The sequence below is a fragment of the Cervus elaphus genome, chromosome 1, assembly GCF_910594005.1.
Source record: "Cervus elaphus chromosome 1, mCerEla1.1, whole genome shotgun sequence".
Taxonomy (NCBI): Eukaryota; Metazoa; Chordata; class Mammalia; order Artiodactyla; family Cervidae; genus Cervus; species Cervus elaphus.
Window position 1 is genome coordinate 66,317,249 of NC_057815.1, and position 19,960 is coordinate 66,337,208.

At 34.9% G+C, this 19,960-nt stretch overlaps 1 protein-coding gene across 3 annotated transcripts in view; it reads right to left on the minus strand.

The window, feature by feature from the left end:
• Positions 1 to 19,960, minus strand: part of FCHSD2 (FCH and double SH3 domains 2) — a 260,252-nt gene that overhangs the window by 115,963 nt on the left and 124,329 nt on the right. For all 3 annotated transcript variants that reach the window (XM_043906604.1, XM_043906595.1, XM_043906612.1), the window contains exons 6-8: positions 12,374 to 12,507; positions 8,532 to 8,586; positions 7,453 to 7,581 (exon numbers count right to left, since the gene is read on the minus strand). In XM_043906604.1, the coding sequence (XP_043762539.1) occupies positions 7,453 to 7,581; positions 8,532 to 8,586; positions 12,374 to 12,507 (318 nt within the window). The remainder of the gene's footprint in view (positions 1 to 7,452; positions 7,582 to 8,531; positions 8,587 to 12,373; positions 12,508 to 19,960) is intronic.

The window sequence follows — 19,960 nt, forward strand, 5'->3', positions numbered from 1 at the left end:
CCATGTACCCTTTAGGGGCTGTTCCAGAGAATTATAACCTTCTTGTTTCTGTCTCACTACTTATATGGATCATGTCCAATTTATCTCCGTATCACCATGCCTATCACCAAATATATACTTAGATATTTGTTTAGTTTAAGATGACAAACAAACAATGTTAAAAGATATAAGAAAAAGTGCTGAAATATAATATCGACTTTTTGGTAAAGCTACTAATACATACCACTCTTATGTATATTTCCTTAAGAAATTCTTGCATAAATACATCAAGAGACACATACAAGTATGTTGACAGCAGCATTGTTTATAAGAGTAAAACAAAAACAACTAAAATTTCAGTTAAGAAAATGAGATGCAGTCACATGGGGAGCTTCCATTTTGTTAGTACTATTTCATTTCTGAAGCTGAGTGGTAACCTAATGGGTAGTCATTTAATTTTTCTCTGAATGTATTTGTACATTTAGAAATTTTCATACATAGCTTTTAAAGTCTTATACCAAGGGTCAGCAACTATGGCCTGTGGGTCAAATCCAGCCTGATGCTTATTTTTATAACAAAGTTTTACTGGAACACAGCCATTCATTTGCTTACATATTGTCAATGACTATCCTACAGCATCAGAGTTGAGTGCTTATAACAGAGCAGCCTAAAATATTTACTATTAGGCCCTTTACAGAAAATGCTGCTGACCTCTTTCTGTTTGATTTCAAGATATAGAATGCAAATAAAGAAGCAATTAATCCTGAAATAATATGAACACAATTATGGCTATGGTTATTGGGGGAAATGATGACCAGGGTTATCGATGGTCAGATAGAGGAGGATGGGAGGAAAAAAAAAAAGCTAAATAAGCTTTAGACCTCTGCTGTCCAACAGAACTTCGATGATGATAATGTTCTATATCTGCACTGTTCAATACGATAGACACTACCCAAGTCACTTTTGTGTACCTGAAATGTGGCTCTTGTTACTGAAGAACAGAATTAAAAATTTTACTTATGTTTAAATACTTTAAATAGTCACATGTACCTAGGGACTACCATACTTGATAGTACAGCTGTTGTTGCAGTTGTCACCTGAAATCTAGGAGGGGGTTCTTCAAGGGAACAATGAGAAACAAAGAGTTGCTCTAGTTTAGAAAGTTTCAGCCACTGATGGAAAGGCAAAAGCATGGATAATTATGAAAGGCAAAGTTACAAATAGATTTGAGAATCATACAATTCTAAAAAAAAAAAAAAAAAAAAGGCCAAATAATTACTCTCTCCAAGAAAAAGTATGTAAAGAGAAGCAGAGAGCCAGTCTTGACTCTTCTGTTGAAATCAACCTCTTTGAGGTCTTCCATGTTAATTTATTAAGTGAATAAACATTACTAGGTGAATCAGAGGAATAATAGCTAGAGCAATGGCAGGGAAACCAGAAGAGTTATGATTTAAAATCAAGAAGATGAGAGTTAACAAATCCTACATGGGAATGAAGAAGACTTTTGGAATAATTAGAGTTTTAGTCAGAAAAACCTTAAAAATAAGAGACCTGATACCAATAATGACTTTCTCTTCATTTAACCAAGACAAATGTCTGTAAAAGATACGCCATATTATCATATTTTCTATATTTCGGTCACATATAAAGATGTTCATCTTTTATTACTTTGCCTAATTATCAACTAGTCAGATATGTTTGACATCCACTAAATATCTGTCTAGAAATAGGGTCCTAGTACTAAGCTTTTCAAAAAGTCTTTCATTAGATTGACATTTTGTTCTCTTTTCTACTAGGATGCATTATACTTCATCCTTCCTCATCCAAACCACTAAGAAAATATTCCGCAAGCTTCTAAAAGTAAAAATATCAGCTTATATATTGCACAAGAACACTCTACAAAAAAGGAGCATTTGAGGAACAAACTACAAGACGTCCTAGCAGTCAGCTGAACTGCTTTCCCATAGATTTGATGAAATCAGTTATCCAGTTTTCATGGCCAAGTAACAGTTCTTTTTTATTGTTGCTGTTGTTTTATTTTGGCATTCAAAAAAAAAACCTGCCTGACAATACCTAGACACTAAGTAATATATTTAATATCCACTCTAAACATAAAGTATACAAAGTATTCCTTGGGGAACCTGTCTAAATACTTTTATTTAGAAACTGACATGATCTTACTCTTTAGAATAATTAGGACAGAGCAGAATTTGTGATTTTCAATTGTTAATTTTATTCTATAGTTCTCTCAGAATTTATGACATTCATGGTATGCTACTGCTTATTATACTAAATTTTACTATCAAGAATATTGGAATGGTATGTAGAAAAGAACACAGCATGAAATCTAAGAAAGATATGGGTATGAAGTTACAGAGACCTTGATTTAAGTCCTAACTATTATACAGATCAGCTGAATCTCACTGCGCCTCCATCATCTGACTTGTAAAACAGGGAAAAAATAATACTTACTTCAAAAGATATTATGAAATAATGAAATTATGAAAAGCTAAATGAAATAATGTATTTTAAGCTACCTAGAGAAGAACGTAGCAATGTTAAGACATCCAAACAGTTGCTCTATTCTCACTCCCAAGCATTCAAGGTCTCTTCTACACTCTCCCCATCCTCATCCTAAAAAAGTAAGATTTATTTAAAACAGAATAACAGAATTTATGTTATTTAATAGGATGATAATGACATGTATACCAATTTTCAAAATTAACAAAACACTCTTCATTATCTTATTCGCTCCTGACAGAAGCCAAAGAGATAACATAGGGCAGGATTACTCCACATTTAACAAGGAAAGAGGAAATAAGTCTAATGAATGGGTATAATTTAAAGAGCTAATGGCACCAGCTCTGAAGGCAGAGAAACCTGCCAGAGTTGAATCCAGGCTTTCTCATACTTTCCTCATTTGTAAAATGAGAATTATTCATTCTGCAAGGATAAAAATGAGAGTAATTGTTCATTCACTCTTCAATCAGTATTAATTTAGAAACATTAGCACTTATTAGGAATCATACACTGTACTAGATAGCAAGGATGGAGCCTCAAGTGATACAGACAATAATTACTGTCCTCATGGAATGTATAATTAAGTGGAAGATAAGGCAGTTATCACATAAATCACACAAATACAGGTAAAACTACAACCATGTTTCAAAGTGCTTCAAAGATGAGATAAATCATTTTATGAGACCATCAGATTGGGTGGGAGTGTAACTGGGTTAAGGAGATCATGGAAGCCTTCCTCAGCAAACAACACAAGAAAAGAGATCTGAAGAAATGATGAAAGGAGCAAAGTAGTAGTTTTGACCAGCTAAGAGGAGAGACATAAAGATACTGATATTACAGTTTCCCCTACAAATGGTCCACCAGAACACCATATAGGGAAGCTCAAAGTTCGTAAGTCCTACCCAAAGGCTAAAAGAGAGATCATGTATGGAAAAGAAAACTTCAAAATAAATTCTATCACTGAGACCATCAGAATTAAAAAGAGAAGATAAAGCATAGAAACCTGTTAAATAAAAAAAAAAAAAAAGGAACATTCAGGATATTAAAGGAACAAAATTCAGGATATTCAAGAACAAAAGGATATTAAAACCATGTTGAAAATAATTAAAAACTTAACAAAAAACTATAAAGCTGAAGAGGTATCTCAGACAGTAGAGTATAATGACAAAGGACAATAAAAGAAGAAAAAAGAAATTTGCAGGACTAGACCTGGAGAACTAACATCATAATAACAGGAGTTCCAGAAAGAGAAAACAAAAGGGAAGAACTAATTAAGAATCAAAGGACATTCTAGAAATATTTCATAAGCTGAAAAGAAAAAACACTAGAGCAGATATGAAGAATGAAGAATCAGATGGTTCAGAGTTCTAGATATCTTTGTGACCCCATGGACTGCACAAGACAACAGGAAACAAGACAACAATTGTCTTCAACGTTTGAATAAAAAAGGTTTTTAACCTTTAATTCTATACCTAAGAATGAGCACAGAAAAATAACATCTTCATAACATTAGTATCTTAAAAAACTTATTTCTCACGCCCACTCTCTCAAGAAAGTACTAGAGGATGTATCCCACCAAGGAAGAAAGTATACAAAGAAGCTGTGATACAGACAGCTGAGGACAGGACACAGATGACAGGCAAAGAGAGGTCCCCGAATAATCCCATTCCAGGGCACACAGAGGGCAACTAAACCAGACTAGAGGAGTGTAATACAAAAGATAGACATAGGAGGGCTGTCGTCTAAGATGCTATCAACTGTTAATCTAAGAATAGAACATCCCAGAGATATAAGGGAAAAAATAGAGTAGTCAATCATTTTAAATCCCTGAGAAGGTGGGAGGGAATGAGACAGCATCCAAAGCTGAAGTGAAATGATCATCTTTAGAAAGGAGGAACAACTCTTCTTATTAGACTTCTTGGAAGAGTCTACAATACAGATGAAGCCTGTAATAGGACAGTAATGGAATTCCCTTTTAATGGTTTCTATTTTCTCTAAAAATTAGCAGGAAAGACCACCTGCCAAGTGTGAAAGAGCTGGGGTAAGTCTGAGATTTTAAGACAAGGGAAAAAGTTGACAAAATTGTTGAAAATAGTAGAGAAAGTCAACCAGGGAAATACAGGAGGATATCTGAACAGTGTTGAGGATCCATTTGAAACTGGTTCCACATTAATTTGGGCTTCCCTGGTGGCTCAGATGGTAAAGAATCCATCTGCAATGCAGGAGACCTCGGTTCCATCCCTGGGTTGGGAAGATCTCCTGGAGGAGGACCTGGCAACCCACCCTAGTATTCTTGCCTGGAGAATCCCCATGGACAGAGGAGCCTGGTGGGCTACAGTCAATGGGGTCACAAAGAGTCGGACACAGACTGAGCGACTAAGCACAGCACAGCCACATTAATTTATGATCATGAATCTGCTTTATTGAAAGACTTTCTTCAATAGGACTTGATTACTTAGATGCTGGTAAACAGTGGTTCATCCAGAGTTGGGATTTCATTCATTTATAGGCTAGTGTATTATTTAAATAACAAACTATACACACTAACCAGGTCAAAGAAGAAAATAAGAAAGAATAATATGGATGAAGTGATTAGAATAATGCTAGGGTAATATCAAGTAATCAAAAAAAAAAAAAGACAGTTGTGATTACTACTATCCATGGTCCTTTTATGTGAATTCATTATTCTGATTCATCATTTTAAAATTATCTCTCTTCAACTAGTCTGAGCTCTTTAAGAATAAGAAGAGTGTCTTGTTTATTTTTGCTTCTTCCAAAGCTTAGCACAGTAGCTACCATACTGTAAGTAACTATTAAATGTGTATCACTGTATGATAAAATCAATGACTCAAATTTCCTGCTTTCAAGCTATTCATATAAAATTTTTTAAATTAGTTTTTATTGGAGTATAGTTACTTTACAATGCTGTGTTAGTTTCTACTGTACAGGAAAGTGAATCAGTTATATGTATACACATATCCCCTCTTTCTTGGATTTCCTTCCCGTTCAGGTCGCCACAGAGCACATAATAGAGTTCCCTGGGCTGTACGGCAGGTTCTCACTGGTTATCTGTTTTGTACATAGTATCAATAGTGTATATATGTCAATCCAATGGCTCAATTCCTCTCAGGCACCCACTAACCCCCTTGATATCCATACATTTGTTCTCTACATCTGTGTCTCTACTTCTGCTTTGCACATAAGATCATCTATACCACCATAAAAATTTTGTTTAAAAGATTCCAGTTAAGCTATTGTAACATTAACAAAAGCCCAGCCACTAAAGGGCCACTATCAATTCAATGATAGAAACTTACTAAGTAGCTAACAGTATAATTAATGGATATTATTCAATATTGCACACTACAGAATTCGCATAAGGAAGGAAATGAATTAGCACACACAATGTGAAATTTGAGAATACAATTTCCTGTTTCTAAAGGACAGGAGGGATTCCTGCCTCGATTTTTTATCATTCAATACCCTATAATGTTTCATGAAATGAGTAATCTGAAGCACATCTACCCAATCAAATACCTAGGTGTACAAGGACTTCAAAGTGTGTTCAAAGATACATAATCTGAGGCCCAGCTAGGCCCATTAACCTCCTCTTTGTTTCTGGCAGGGAGCAGATCCCCCAAATAATACTGTACCTTTCCTGGTATATAAAAGGTCATAGGGTTTTAGGTAAGAAATCTTTTTTGTCTGTGGATTCAATTAAAAAAAAACACGAATATTTTATTTTTGCTACTGTTTAAATTAATACAATGTTGATTTAAAAATATTCAAAGGGGAAAGTATATATTTGCCAAGTCTCCAGTTGGTCCTTGTAAGTCTGAAGCACTATGCAACACATAATAAAATGTCTAAACCTCGAGGTCAACTATTTTATGGGAAAATGTATGAAGAGTTCTCGTCTAGGATGTCAAAACAATTCAGATCTCTCTCATCTCTTATATTCTAATCAGCAGAAGTCAGAATAGCATAGAAATCAGGAAAAGGGGTTTCACACAATAAATCAAAAGGAAATAAAAAAACTGCAATAGGATATTTCTTAGTTCAGTATTACTCTCTCCATCCCTCCATTTTTCCTTAAAGGTTCTAGTATATGTCCTGTCTCGACTTTCAAGGAAAGAACCTGTAGTTTCTGAACGGAGTTTATCTCTTTCTCAGAGCCACCGTATCAAAAAAAAAGAAAAAAACAATAACTTGCTGCACTCCCTTCTCAACATCTCTGATTTGTAGCGCAAGCAATTCAATCAAAGCAATGTATCTGGACAGTCATTAAGAACAATGTATTTGAGAGGGATGGGTTGAAAATAAAGACAGAATAATCAAAAGTTTGGGTCCTTGAGAGGACAGGAGATAAAGAGATACAATTCAAGCAGAATTTGCCTACCAGCCATGAGGGCAAACCTGGCAGCAGGTTAAAAAAGTTTCTTCTCCACCCTTTGTCTTTTCCTTGAGTTAAAGTTAAAGATACATATAGATGTATAAACAGAGGAAGACCAAGATCGAATTTTGGCATACAAGTAATTATAACCCATTCTAACATTCTTATATAACTACTAGTTATATTTTCTCTTGTTTTACCCCCAGGCACCTCAAAATCATAAAACATTAATGCACAAGCTTATCTATCAATTAAGCATAAAATTATTAAATTTTTAAAATCTAAGCTTTTAAAAAATAATCATATATTAATAACCACTATACAGTAAATAAATGCTGCTGCTAGGGAATAATACAACCTTTTACTATGATTTGGCTTTAAACATTTTCTTATACTAAAATTAATTCAGAATTATATGAAACAGAGGTTACGTAAACAATACAAAGTATATTCCATATTTCAACAAAATGCAAGGTACTGCCTGCTATTCTATAGACTCAATCCCACACACCCAACAGTCAACTTATACAAAATTACTGCAGATATTAAGGCTGTATTACCTTCATAATATTAACTAAATCTGTTTGATAGTAGCGATCCTGGTGTGCATTTGCTGCCGCTAATGTAAGAAGATAATCATTCCTTGCATGGGTAGCTTTGGAATTACACTCAGATCGCCGGGCTTTTAACTAAAACATAGTAAGAGGAAAAAATAGTTAGTGCAAACCGATATAGTACTGAAAAACATACAAGGGTACTACCACTCTTAATTGGTTCCCCAACAAGAGTAAAGATGACCAGGTGAAGAAACATTTATATGCATATAAAAATTCTTCAACTCTATTGAAGAATTCAATAAACCGTGACTAGAACTGTGTCACACAGTAAATTCAGTTCAGTTCAGTCGCTCAGTCGTGTCCGACTCTTTGTGACCCCATGAACTGCAGCACACCAGGCCTCACATAGTGAGAGGGTTTTCAAATATTTATTATTTATACTTTATGTATTTTCAAAACTTTTGAGAAAACTTCAAAATTTTATGCTCATTTTATTCTGATGGGACAATAATGGTTCTCAAATTAAGTAAGTCTCTTATCTTCAAAGACATCAGTAAATCTGCTGGAGTTAGAAAATAATTTTTAAAAAATCAACACCCTCTAATGCACCAAAAGAAATGCATGCTAGAGGGAAGCTTAGCAGACAAAGGCAGGTCACTAAGCTTATTTATCAGGTATTCTACAGCTTGGGGATCCCATAGGAAAAATTCACTTGCATCTGGTCTAGAATATTGTGCTCAGAGGTATAAATCTAAGTGAAATGGATTTTGTAAAGCTTTCTAAAGCCCATAGACCAGTTAAAGTCTCTTGGACTAAGTGCTGAAGGCAACAGTCCTAAGCAGGTTAGGTACAGAAATTTACCTCTAAAGCAATCTTGAGAAGTAGGGAATATCCAAAGGGCTGACACCTCACTGAAAAATTCCAAGAACTGGGAAAAAAAGTTCTTCCCTAATGACATTAAAATGCTTCTCTATATGGAAACTAGATGGAAATAATTGACCTGCACCTTCAAAAGGCCCAGTTCTTTTTTTTTTTTAAGCTAAGCTTTCTTAATTGTGAAATAAAAGTTTTCAAAAACTTACCTTTACACTTGCCTTCTGTAAACTGATTCTTGATTGAAAAAGACTAAGTTTAGATCTATAATGAAAATAGAAAAGTATATTTAATAACATTATCAAATTACATCATAATAAAATGATTAAATATTATAATTAATAAATTTTTAAACAAGTGACCTTTTCCCATAACACTATTCTAAAAGAGAACTAGATAAATAGAAAACCGAAAGCAATGATTATTTTCCTTTATTTAACTACAGGAAGAATTTAATATTATGGTGAAAAAGAAAATAGTGGGATTAATAAAATAAAAATATCCTGAATGACAAAAATACCATTTGACAAATTCAGTATGTGGGTACTGCCTAATAAACAGAAGTCATCAAACTACAGATTATTCCCTGTATCATACAATTGCACATACTTTAGTACCTGCAAGGAAGCTCAAAAAGGCCCATGGACAACCAACCTATGGAGGCAAAGATTAGCAGGCTTTCCTGGCCACGTTGCAATAGGAATGCAACCTACAGTATGATATTGACAGGCTCTACAAAGGCCTTAATTCCATCATGTTTCCCATTAAAAGTTCTTGTTGGAGTGCTCCCTCCACTCTTAACATAGTATTCAGAACATAGTGATAAAGCCCTTTGACTTTCTGCCCTGTATGATTTTACTGTTTAACCTTCTCTTTTCTGGGGTCCTTATTTCTCTCGATCCCTCTCAGCTTGTGAGGGGAACCACAATTAAAATCAGTAATAAAAATATGCTAGCTTTACCCAAACAACTAGAGATAAAAGTAAGGAGAAAGTCAACAGACAAATGTTAAGGAACAACCAACATTCCAACGACCAGTGATTTTTGAAGCTGCAATGTTTGTCTTGACTATAGTGTCATGGTGATTGCCATGGGAAAAGTCAATGCATGTGCTGGAAGCTATGCCATTATATGAAGTAAAGCTGCAGGCCATTTGGTACTGGAAGACAGAGCAAGACAGTCTCGGCTGAGCAAATGTGAACAGGATAGCAAAAGCTGTCTCTCAACTTTCTAAAAGAGAAAAACATTCTCTTGTTAGATGCACAAATAAGCATTCCAACTGCTCCGCTGTTAAAAAAAAAAAAGTTGGATCTAAGATACTCCTGTTATTTTTCTACTTTGTTATTATATTCATACTTGATGGGGGTTTTAGTAATCAGATTCCTATTCGTTTTGATCTAGAAAAGCAAAGGCTACAGACTTTAAAACTGGAGTGCCTGCTCAGGGTTAAGAAACACTGGGTTTGGGGTATACGCATTTCTACTTTTTTTTGTAGCCATTATCTAAACAGTCTGAGTTGCATCTAGATTTTCTAATACAAGGATTTAGGTTTACAGTTTCTGCTTCATTTGCTAATCCTCATACAATCCTTGTGTGGCAATAAAGAAAGTACTAGTAACAAGTAAAATAATAAAGTTTCTAACTTCAAAGATTATCATCTAGAACAAATAAAATATATATTGATACAAACAATGAACTATACTGCATACTTCCCTTCCTTACCCACCTTCCAAATGTTAATGTTCCTTAGGTTTCCAAACTCAACTTCTCATCTCATTTTATATATGATGCCATCCTTTTAACTATCATCTGATATGCAACTAACCCCCAAACCAAGATCTTCAAGCCCAAATTCTCCTGTGAGAGTCAGATACATAACCCTCTACCAAATATATTAACTTCATGGTCCCACAGGTTTTTCAGAACATATACATTTAAAGTGGAACTCATCCATCAAACTGTATACTTCCTTCTATGCTCTCTCCTAATGTACACATCTCACTACCTGTCGAATCATCTGTCAAAACTATATATAGCCCAGTTTTCACTTCCCCTTCCTGGTCTTTCTTCTCATCTCTACTTAGAAAAACCATTCTTCAGAACTGTGTCCAAATACCACTTCTTCTATAAAGGTTTCCTTTCTCATTAGGCAAAATTAATCTATCTTCTAGACTTACATAACAGTGTTTTCACATAACTACTAAAATAAATTACTAGGTGACATTAGGCATTTACTTTCTTTGAGTTTACTGTGAATAAACAAACCGTAAGTTTACTTTAATACACATTTGTTTTTAATTCTAGGCTTTAAACTTTTTGAGGGCAAAGCTTACCTTACTCATTTCTGGATCCATCATACCCAATATAGAGTAATCATTCAAAAAAAAAAAAACTTAGCAAGTGAATAAAGATATTTCTTTCCCTGTTGTTGAATTAATTTTCAGAAAAGTTACATATGGAACGAAATGTTTGATCTGCTGTATCCTCTTTGAATCTGAACCATATTAGGAGGTAGTTTCTTGTGATCAGCATCTGTGCCAAATCCATCTGTGTGTGTGTTAGTCGCTCAGTCGTGTCCAACTCTTTGCGACCCCGCGAACTGTAGCCTGCCAGGCTTCTCTGTCCATGGAATTCTCCAGGCAAGAATACTAGAGTGGATTGCCATTCCCTTCTCTAGAGGAACTTCCCAACCCAGGAATCGAACCCTGGTCTCCTGCATCACAGGCAGATTCTTTACCGTTTGAGCTACAGGGAAGTCCCTGTGTCAAACCCATACCTCTCAAGAAAAGCCCTATAACTGTCCTCATTTTCACCCGTTGACCTTGGCTCAAGTAGGTATTTATATATGCTCTACAAAATCCGTCAATTCTCTGTTCTCAAATCCCTGAGAGTTTAAAAAAACAAGTTCTTAAAAACCACCATGACAGGATATCCCTAATGGAGAGAATCTAATCTAAAAACTTCAGATCTTACTGGGAAGACAGGTTCACCCACTCTTAAGAAAGTATAGGAAATATCTGTATGCTTATAAAAATAAAATAATTAAGATAATAAACTAAGGGAAATATTAAATATGTTTTCCAGTAACATTAAGCATGTTATGAGTATTTATTTACCATCCCTTGGTACAAAATAAATTTTCCAGGAGCCCCTAAATTTTCACATTTGCCTATGAGATTGTTTAATTTCCTGCAGATAAAAAAAAAATGTATTAGAAAGACATCCCTGACTCCTTCCTAGTCTGCACAAGTGTTTAATTGTACAGACTTTCTGGTTCCATGACTAGAAGTTCAAACTCCTACATTTTCCATCAGTGAGCTGACCGAATGGGAGTCTTACCCTTCCTTACGGACATCTTCAGAATACCGTTCTATAACACAGGTTTCTTTATTCTTAAAAAATTTTAATCTTTCCTCAAGCTGTCAGTGCAAAAATCTCTAACTGCTAGCTTTACAATTCTTTGTTATAAACTGCCAGTTCCTTCTTTTCCTAATTATTTTCAAATAAAGGACTTTTAATTCACATATACTGAAAGTAAAATTCACACACAGTTGCTAAAGCATACATTAAAAAGTGTATGTTAGAACTTCATATAAGAGGAACTTCATATAAGAGAAAATTCTAGGGCAGGATTTCTACACTGAGGTCAGTGCTCTTGTTCACTTGATGTGTCCATTATCCTTCAATGGCACACTGAGGATCAGGGATTTTTCAACTACAATTGATTTAGTCTGGCATGAGAAAAATGAGGCTCTAAAACCCTGATATTCAGACACTTAAGCAACTTAAGCAGACTTTTGCTAAGCTTCCAATACAATGTTCATTTGTCTTCTTTCTTTTTCAAAATTCAATTTAATGTGAAAACTGATCAAACATTCTCATTTTGCTAATATTAATGTAAATAAAATCAACCAATGTAAGAGAAAACTTTGATCTAAAGTATGTAACATTTACAGGTCTGATGAAATGCCCTGTACTAACAGAAAACAAAGTACTGGCAAAAATCACATTTATTTGCATAATTAGTTTTTCAGAAATGCTAAAACACATACTTTGCCTCGATGTCAGCTTTCTCTCGTACTGCATGAGCCATCTGCTCAGTCTCAAAGTATTTCTTCTTGCCTTTAGCTAAATCTTTTACTGTCTCTTGCAATTCAGTTTGGATCTTTGTCAACTGGTCCACACACTGTAAAATACAAAGTGCAGTTTATGATTTTAGTCTTTAGGCTTACAGAAAATGAGTCTGTCCTAAGAACTATGCACTATGCCCTCAGGATGGAAACCCAGGAGAAGAATCAGCACTTTTAGAACCCTTCAAATTGCAAATTAAAATCCAGTGAACAGCTGGTACTCCCATTTCAAGTAATGTATGGAATAGTGTCACATTTTGCCTAGTAACTCTGCTTTGAGAAATAACCTCTGAGTGCTGCTGATAACTGACTAGGGCATAAGAAGAGCAACAAAGAAAATGTTCTTAGTGTTGGAGCACAGCAATAAAGGCAAAAGATTAAAGCAATTCTATAATCTTCATAATACTAATAAAGTCTCCTATGGCACAAAGGATACTGAAGGATTCATTTCAGCACTGAGTGAAGGAAGAGTGAAATCTGAGAAGTTTAACATGGTAAGTCCAAGATGAAGGAGAGAAGCAAGAAACCTGGGTACCACCTAACAATTATAACTCTTTGGATACAGATTCTAGGAGAAGGGACAGACATAATAACGCAAAGAAATATTTAATGAATAATTCTTATAACACAATGGGGTCCAAGTAACACTGCTTTGGGACCCTTCTAGATGTCCAAAGTGGAATTTTCTTCCCCAGTTGGAAACAGTTTGAGGCCAGTTTACCCAGTTTCACCAGTTTGAGTTTCCCCAGTTTTACCAGTTTGAGGTCAATTCAGGGCAGCCTCCATTGAAAAACTTCTGAGCCTGGAATAACACTGTCAATATATGGTGGAGACTGAAGAAACTCAGCAAAGCAGGAAGAGGTACTGGTTAAGAGACTACTGCGCCAGGATGAACAGTGTAGAGTAGAACAAGGACATCAGAAGAGCACGGGTAAAGCACACATAAATTTAAACTTAAACGTTTGACATACAGGCTAGAGTTTCTCAGTAACTTAGGTGTTAAGAAAGGGACTACTCTACAGGAAGAGAGAGAACTGAAAGGTTCCCTATGGGTACATTTATTGAGCATGTAATAAGTGTCAGGCTATGAATAAAGGGTAAACAAAAACAAAAACACCTCTTTTCTCCTTCATAACAACCTGACACTCCCACAGAATAGTGCTAAACATCCCAATAATGCCATGCTTGCATGTGTGAAGAGCTAAGAGAATGCTCCATGGGTACAATTAGATATTAATAATCAGGAAGTGGGGCATAGCCTGAAAAAATACAGCTGTGTTTAATGGGCAAAAGGGATGAATTATTTAAAAGAAGAGTCAGGTGTAAGGTATCTATATCCAAAATGTATGTCCAAAACAATGAAACTTGGCCCCAGAAAAACTAATCAATGAAGGGAAGCCCAAGAGTCCCATGGTGATACACAAGCACTGAAAAGGTCTGCTAATTTGAATATTTTGAGAGGAAATGAAACACAGTAGGTCAAAGGTTTTCCTGAGGATTGCAAGCCATGTGGATAGAATCTTGGAATATTCACACAAAGTGAACACCATGGGTACATGCACATGGGCACATACACACAAGCACATGCATACACACACACACAGTCACTCACTCCTTATATCCCTACCCTCTGAAGGAAAAGACATCTCTCCTTACTCTCGGGTAACCAAATATCTCATAGATATTACTTACTTAATTTCCATCTATAAAAGGTTATTAATTAAATTACATTCTATATGTGCCACAATATTAGAAGAATTTTGTGTTATTCATATTTTTTAAAGGACTTCTCAAAAATCTCTTCCTTAAACTCTAGTTGGGTCTATCCTACTTGATTTTTCTCTTTACATAAGTTTCTAAGATAAGTTTATGAAACAGTATTAGAGAGAGCCTATGTGCACAATGAAGAGATCTCTTGTGACCCTTTCTTCCCTAGCATTCATTAAAATAACAACCAAGTGTTCTCCACCACCCAAGTGAACTCTTTCAAGTGAGAGTAATTTGGGTTCTTCTTCAAAGGAAAATGCCTGTACACAGCAAAATATCAAAAATAATTACTAAATAAAAGTCATCAAACTTAATTTGCAAAGGAATAGGATTTCCTTTCCAACTTTTAAAATAAAAATTTTTTTTCTGTAGAAATCCAATTTTCTGAGGAGGAATAAGTTATATACTTAAAAAGAAGCTTAATAGTACCTATGTTAAGAAAAGCCTTGATGTGATATATGTCCAACTTTTTCCTAAAAGGTATTAGCACTGAGCAGAGACATGAATGTAAGTTTACATAAGAGCTAAGGGACCATACAAAATGAAAAATGTGGATATTATAATTCAGGATTCTATTGAAGAAATTAAAAGTATGATTCCTGAGTATGACACAGATACTGGATAGACAGACCTGCTAACAACTTGAAGGTTCTCTGACCCGGTAGTCATGTCTTGGAAATTCATCCTAAGAAAATAACTTTTAAAAAAATTTAATTTGTATTACCTTAGTGGTAATAAAACAGAGGAATGATTGAATAAAGCAGAATAAACAAAAGATGTATTCAGAAGTAAAAAATAATAAACATAAAGCTTGTATAGAAACATTAACAATAAATTAGGAAATAGAGAATGCAAAAAAACCCAGAATAATCTAAAAATAATTATCCATGTATTAATTACAACTACTATAAAAACTAAGAAGGTAAAGGAGTAGGAAACACAAATAGTCTACTGAGGTAAAGAAGCTGTTTTTCTGTAAAACTATTTAAACAATAAATAAAACTGACAAAATAGAGAAAATTTTAAAAAAGAACACAAACATTAAAATGTTACAGAGGGGTTAACATTCAAATATATAAACAGTTCAATTTGATATTAAAAAAAACCTGATTAAAAAATGGGCAGAAGTTCTGAATAGACAATTTTCCAAAGAAGATATATAGATGGCCAACAGGCATGTGAAAAGATGCTCAACATCACTAGTCATCAGAAAAATGCAAATCAAAACTACAGTGAGGTATGACTTCACACCTATCAGAATGACTATCATCAAAAAGACCACCTATAACAAAACACTGGCAAGGATGTGGGAAAAAAGGGAACCTTGGTACTCTGTTGGTGGGAATATAAACTGAAGCAGCCATTGTGGCAAATAGTATGAAGGTTCCTTACAAAAACTTAGAACTACCATATGATCCAATAATCTACTCCTGGCAATATATCCATAGAAAATGAAAACACTAATTTAAAAAGATACACGCACCTCAGTGTTCATAGCAGCATTATTTACAATTGCCAAGATTTAATACAAAAAACCTCGAATAGCCAAAATAATCTTGAGAAAGAAGAATGGAACTGGAGGAATCAACCTGCCTGACTTCAGACTCTACTACAAAGCCACAGTCATCAAGACAGTATGGTACTGGCACAAAGACAGAAATATAGATCAAGGGAACAGAATAGAAAGCCCAGAGATAAATCCACGAACCTATGGACACCTTATCTTTGACAAAGGAGGCAAGGATATTCAATGGAAAAAAGACAACCTCTTTAACAAGTGGTGCTGGGAAAACTGGTCAACCACTTGTAAAAGAATGAAACTAGAACACTTTTCTAACACCATACACAAAAATAAACTCAAAATGGATTAAAGATCTAAATGTAAGACCAGAAACTATAAAACTCCTAGAGGAGAACATAGGCAAAACACTCTCTGACATAAATCACAGCAGGATCCTCTATGACCCACCTTCCAGAATATTGGAAATAAAAGCAAGAATAAACAAATGGGACCTAATGAAACTTAAAAGCTTTTGCACAACAAAGGAAACTATAAGTAAGGTGAAAAGACAGCCCTCAGATTGGGAGAAAATAATAGCAAATGAAGAAACAGACAAAGGATTAATCTCAAAAATATACAAGCAACTCCTGCAGCTCAATTCCAGAAAAATAAATGACCCAATCAAAAAATGGGCCAAAGAACTAAACAGACATTTCTCCAAAGAAGACATACAGATGGCTAACAAACACATGAAAAGATGCTCAACATCACTCATTATCAGAGAAATGCAAATCAAAACCACAATGAGGTACCATTACACGCCAGTCAGGATGGCTACTATCCAAAAGTCTACAAGCAATAAATGCTGGAGAGGGTGTGGAGAAAAGGGAACCCTCTTACACTGTTGGTGGGAATGCAAGCTAGTATAGCCACTATGGAGAACAGTGTGGAGATTTCTTAAAAATTGGAAATAGAACTGCCATATGACCCAGCAATCCCACTTCTGGGCATACACACTGAGGAAACCAGAACTGAAAGAGACACGTGCACCCCAATGTTCATCGTAGCACTGTTTATAATAGCCAGGACATGGAAGCAACCTAGATGCCCATCAGCAGACGAATGGATAAGGAAGCTGTGGTACATATACACCATGGAATATTACTCAGCCGTTAAAAAGAATTCATTTGAATCAGTTCTAATGAGATGGATGAAACTGGAGCCCATTATACAGAGTGAAGTAAGCCAGAAAGATAAAGAACATTACAGCATACTAACACATATATATGGAATTTAGAAAGATGGTAACGATAACCCTATATGCAAAACAGAAAAAGAGACACAGAAGTACAGAACAGACTTTTGAACTCTGTGGGAGAAGGTGAGGGTGGGATGTTTCAAAAGAACAGCATGTATACTATCTAGGGTGAAACAGATCACCAGCCCAGGTGGGATGCATGAGACAAGTGCTCAGGCCTGGTGCACTGGGAAGACCCAGAGGAATTGGGTGGAGAGGGAGGTGGGAGGGGGGATCGGGATGGGGAATGCGTGTAACTCTATGGCTGATTCATATCAATGTATGACAAAACCCACTGAAATGTTGTGAAGTAATTAGCCTCCAACTAATAAAAAATAAAAAACAAAACAAAACAACAACAAAAAAAACCAAACAAAAAAAAAACAATTGCCAAGATTTGGAAGTATTCTCTAAGTGTCCATCAACAGGTGAATGGGTAAAGAAGCTATGGTATACATATAGTTCACACACAAAGGAATACTACTCAGTCATAAAAAAGAATGAAAATTTGCCATTTGCAACAACATGGATAGATTTAGAGGGTATTATGCTTAGTGAAATAAGTCAGAGAAAGCCAAACAGTGTACATTAACACTTACATGTGGAATTTAAAAAATAAAGTAGTGAATACAACAAAGAAGAAGCAGACTCATATATATAAAGAACAGACCAGTGGTTATCAATGGAGTGAGGTAAGGGGAGAGGGGCAAGAGATAAGATACATGAATATATTGTGCAGCATGAAGAATATAGCCAGTACTATATAGTAACTATAAATGGAAGTATAATCTATAAATATTTTAAACCATTATATTATTCAACTCAAACTAATTTAATACTACAAATCAACTATACTTCAATTAAAAAGATATTACAGATGGAGAATTTTAAGTCAAATTGGTTTTGTTCATGAACAATTTGTTTTAGACTATCCTTTTCTTGTCTATTAACTGTAAAAGTTAGACAACAGAGATTTTTAGAAATAGCCAGAATTAAAGAACAGCAATACACATTGGACTTAAGGGACTTAATATCTGGAAGAAGAGAAGCACAGCTAGGTATGCTCTACATTCACCTTGACTTTTTTCCTTATGGCAATTTTTGAATCACAGTACAGAGAAGCAGAATATAAACAGAAGTGGGTTTTTGTTTTTTTTTAACTAGACTGTGGAAACAGAGGTTGGAGTTTGAGGGTGCCAAAAGAGTAGGAACTTGAGAGACTCAATCTGGGAAGAAGGGTACTACAGAGAAGCAAGCCATAAAATCTATGCAAGTTCCCCAAGTCATCAGTTGACTTCTAAATGGCATGTGTGGAATGAAGCTCCAAGAAATTCAGGAAAAAACAGTAGCTAAAAGGCTAATGAGCTGAGCAATGAACAGAGGGAGCAGAGCAGCTACATGATGTTGAGAAGACAAAGGCTGGAGTTCAAGTCTTGTCAAAACAGAAAGGCTTTGTTAAATATCCTATACTTTCAGGTAAGACCCCAGAAGTAAGGACAAACGTGAAACAGACAAGCCTAAAAAGTCTAACACTAGACCCTATCAGAATCAAAGTGATTAAATAGTATTCTGTCTGCCTGCTAAAAAACTTAACTCTCTTTGGAAACAGAAAACATCTTCCAGAGCCACTACAGTTTTTATGCACAATATACAGCACCATGAGGCTTACAAAAGCAGTAGACCCAAATAACCAAAAACAAGCAAACAAACAAAAAAACAGGTAGTGATAAAAAGAGACCTATAGTGTTCAGATAGTGGAACTATGAAACAGAGATTAGGAGTAATACATTAAACAGGAGAAAGAAAAAACAGGAAGAACTGCATCAGAAACACGGACTCCATTTTTTAAAAAATAAAAAATTCCAGAACTGAAAAATACACTGAGATCCCAAAAGATAAGTTTTAAAAGCAGATTAGAAATAGCAGAACATTGGAGTGCACGTGTCTCTTTCAGATCTGGTTTCCTCTGCTGATGCACTGGGAAGACCCAGAGGGATGGGATGGGGAGGCAGGCGGGAGGGGAGATCGGGATGGGGAACACATGTAAAACCATGGCTGATTCATGTCAATGTATGGCAAAAACCACTACAATATTGTAAAGTAATTAGCCTCCAACTAATAAAAATAAATGAAAAAAAAAAAGAAAGAAATAGCAGAACAGCACAGGAGCACTATACACAATAGTGAAGAAATGAAAACAACCCAAATGCCCATGGAGAGATAATTGTATAAAGAAGATGTAGCATATACAGGGAACTCTAGTCAACACTCTGTAACCACCTATACGGAAATAGAATCTAAAAAAGAGTGGACATAAGTGTATATATAACTACACTACAGCAGAAACTAAGACAACATTATAAATCAACGATATTCAAAAAAATGATAAAGATGTGGCATACGCAATACACACACACACTGGACTATATTTAGGCATAAAAAGAACAAAATTTTGCCATCTGCAGCAACATGGATAGACCTACAGAATATCATACTAAATGAAGAAAGTAAGACAAAAACAAATATTATATGATATCACTTATATGTGGAATCCGAAAACTACAAATGAATATATATACAAACAGAAATAGACTCACAGACATATAAAACAAACATATTATCAAAGAGAAAACGCAGGAAAGGAGGGATAAATTAGTATGGGATTAATGGATACAAAGTACTATGAATAAAACAGGTAAGTAACAAGGATTTTCTGTATAGCATAGGGACCTATATTTAATATCTTGAAATAACTTATACTGGAAAATGATCTGAAAAATATATAAAACTGAATCACTTTGCTGTACAACTGAAAATAACACAGTATTGTAAATGAACTCTACTTCAATCAATCTATAAAAACACACAAAAAGAAAAAGATAAATAGCAGAACAGAGTGTTAATCAACCGGAAGATAACAGTTGAAAATATTCAGACTGAAGTG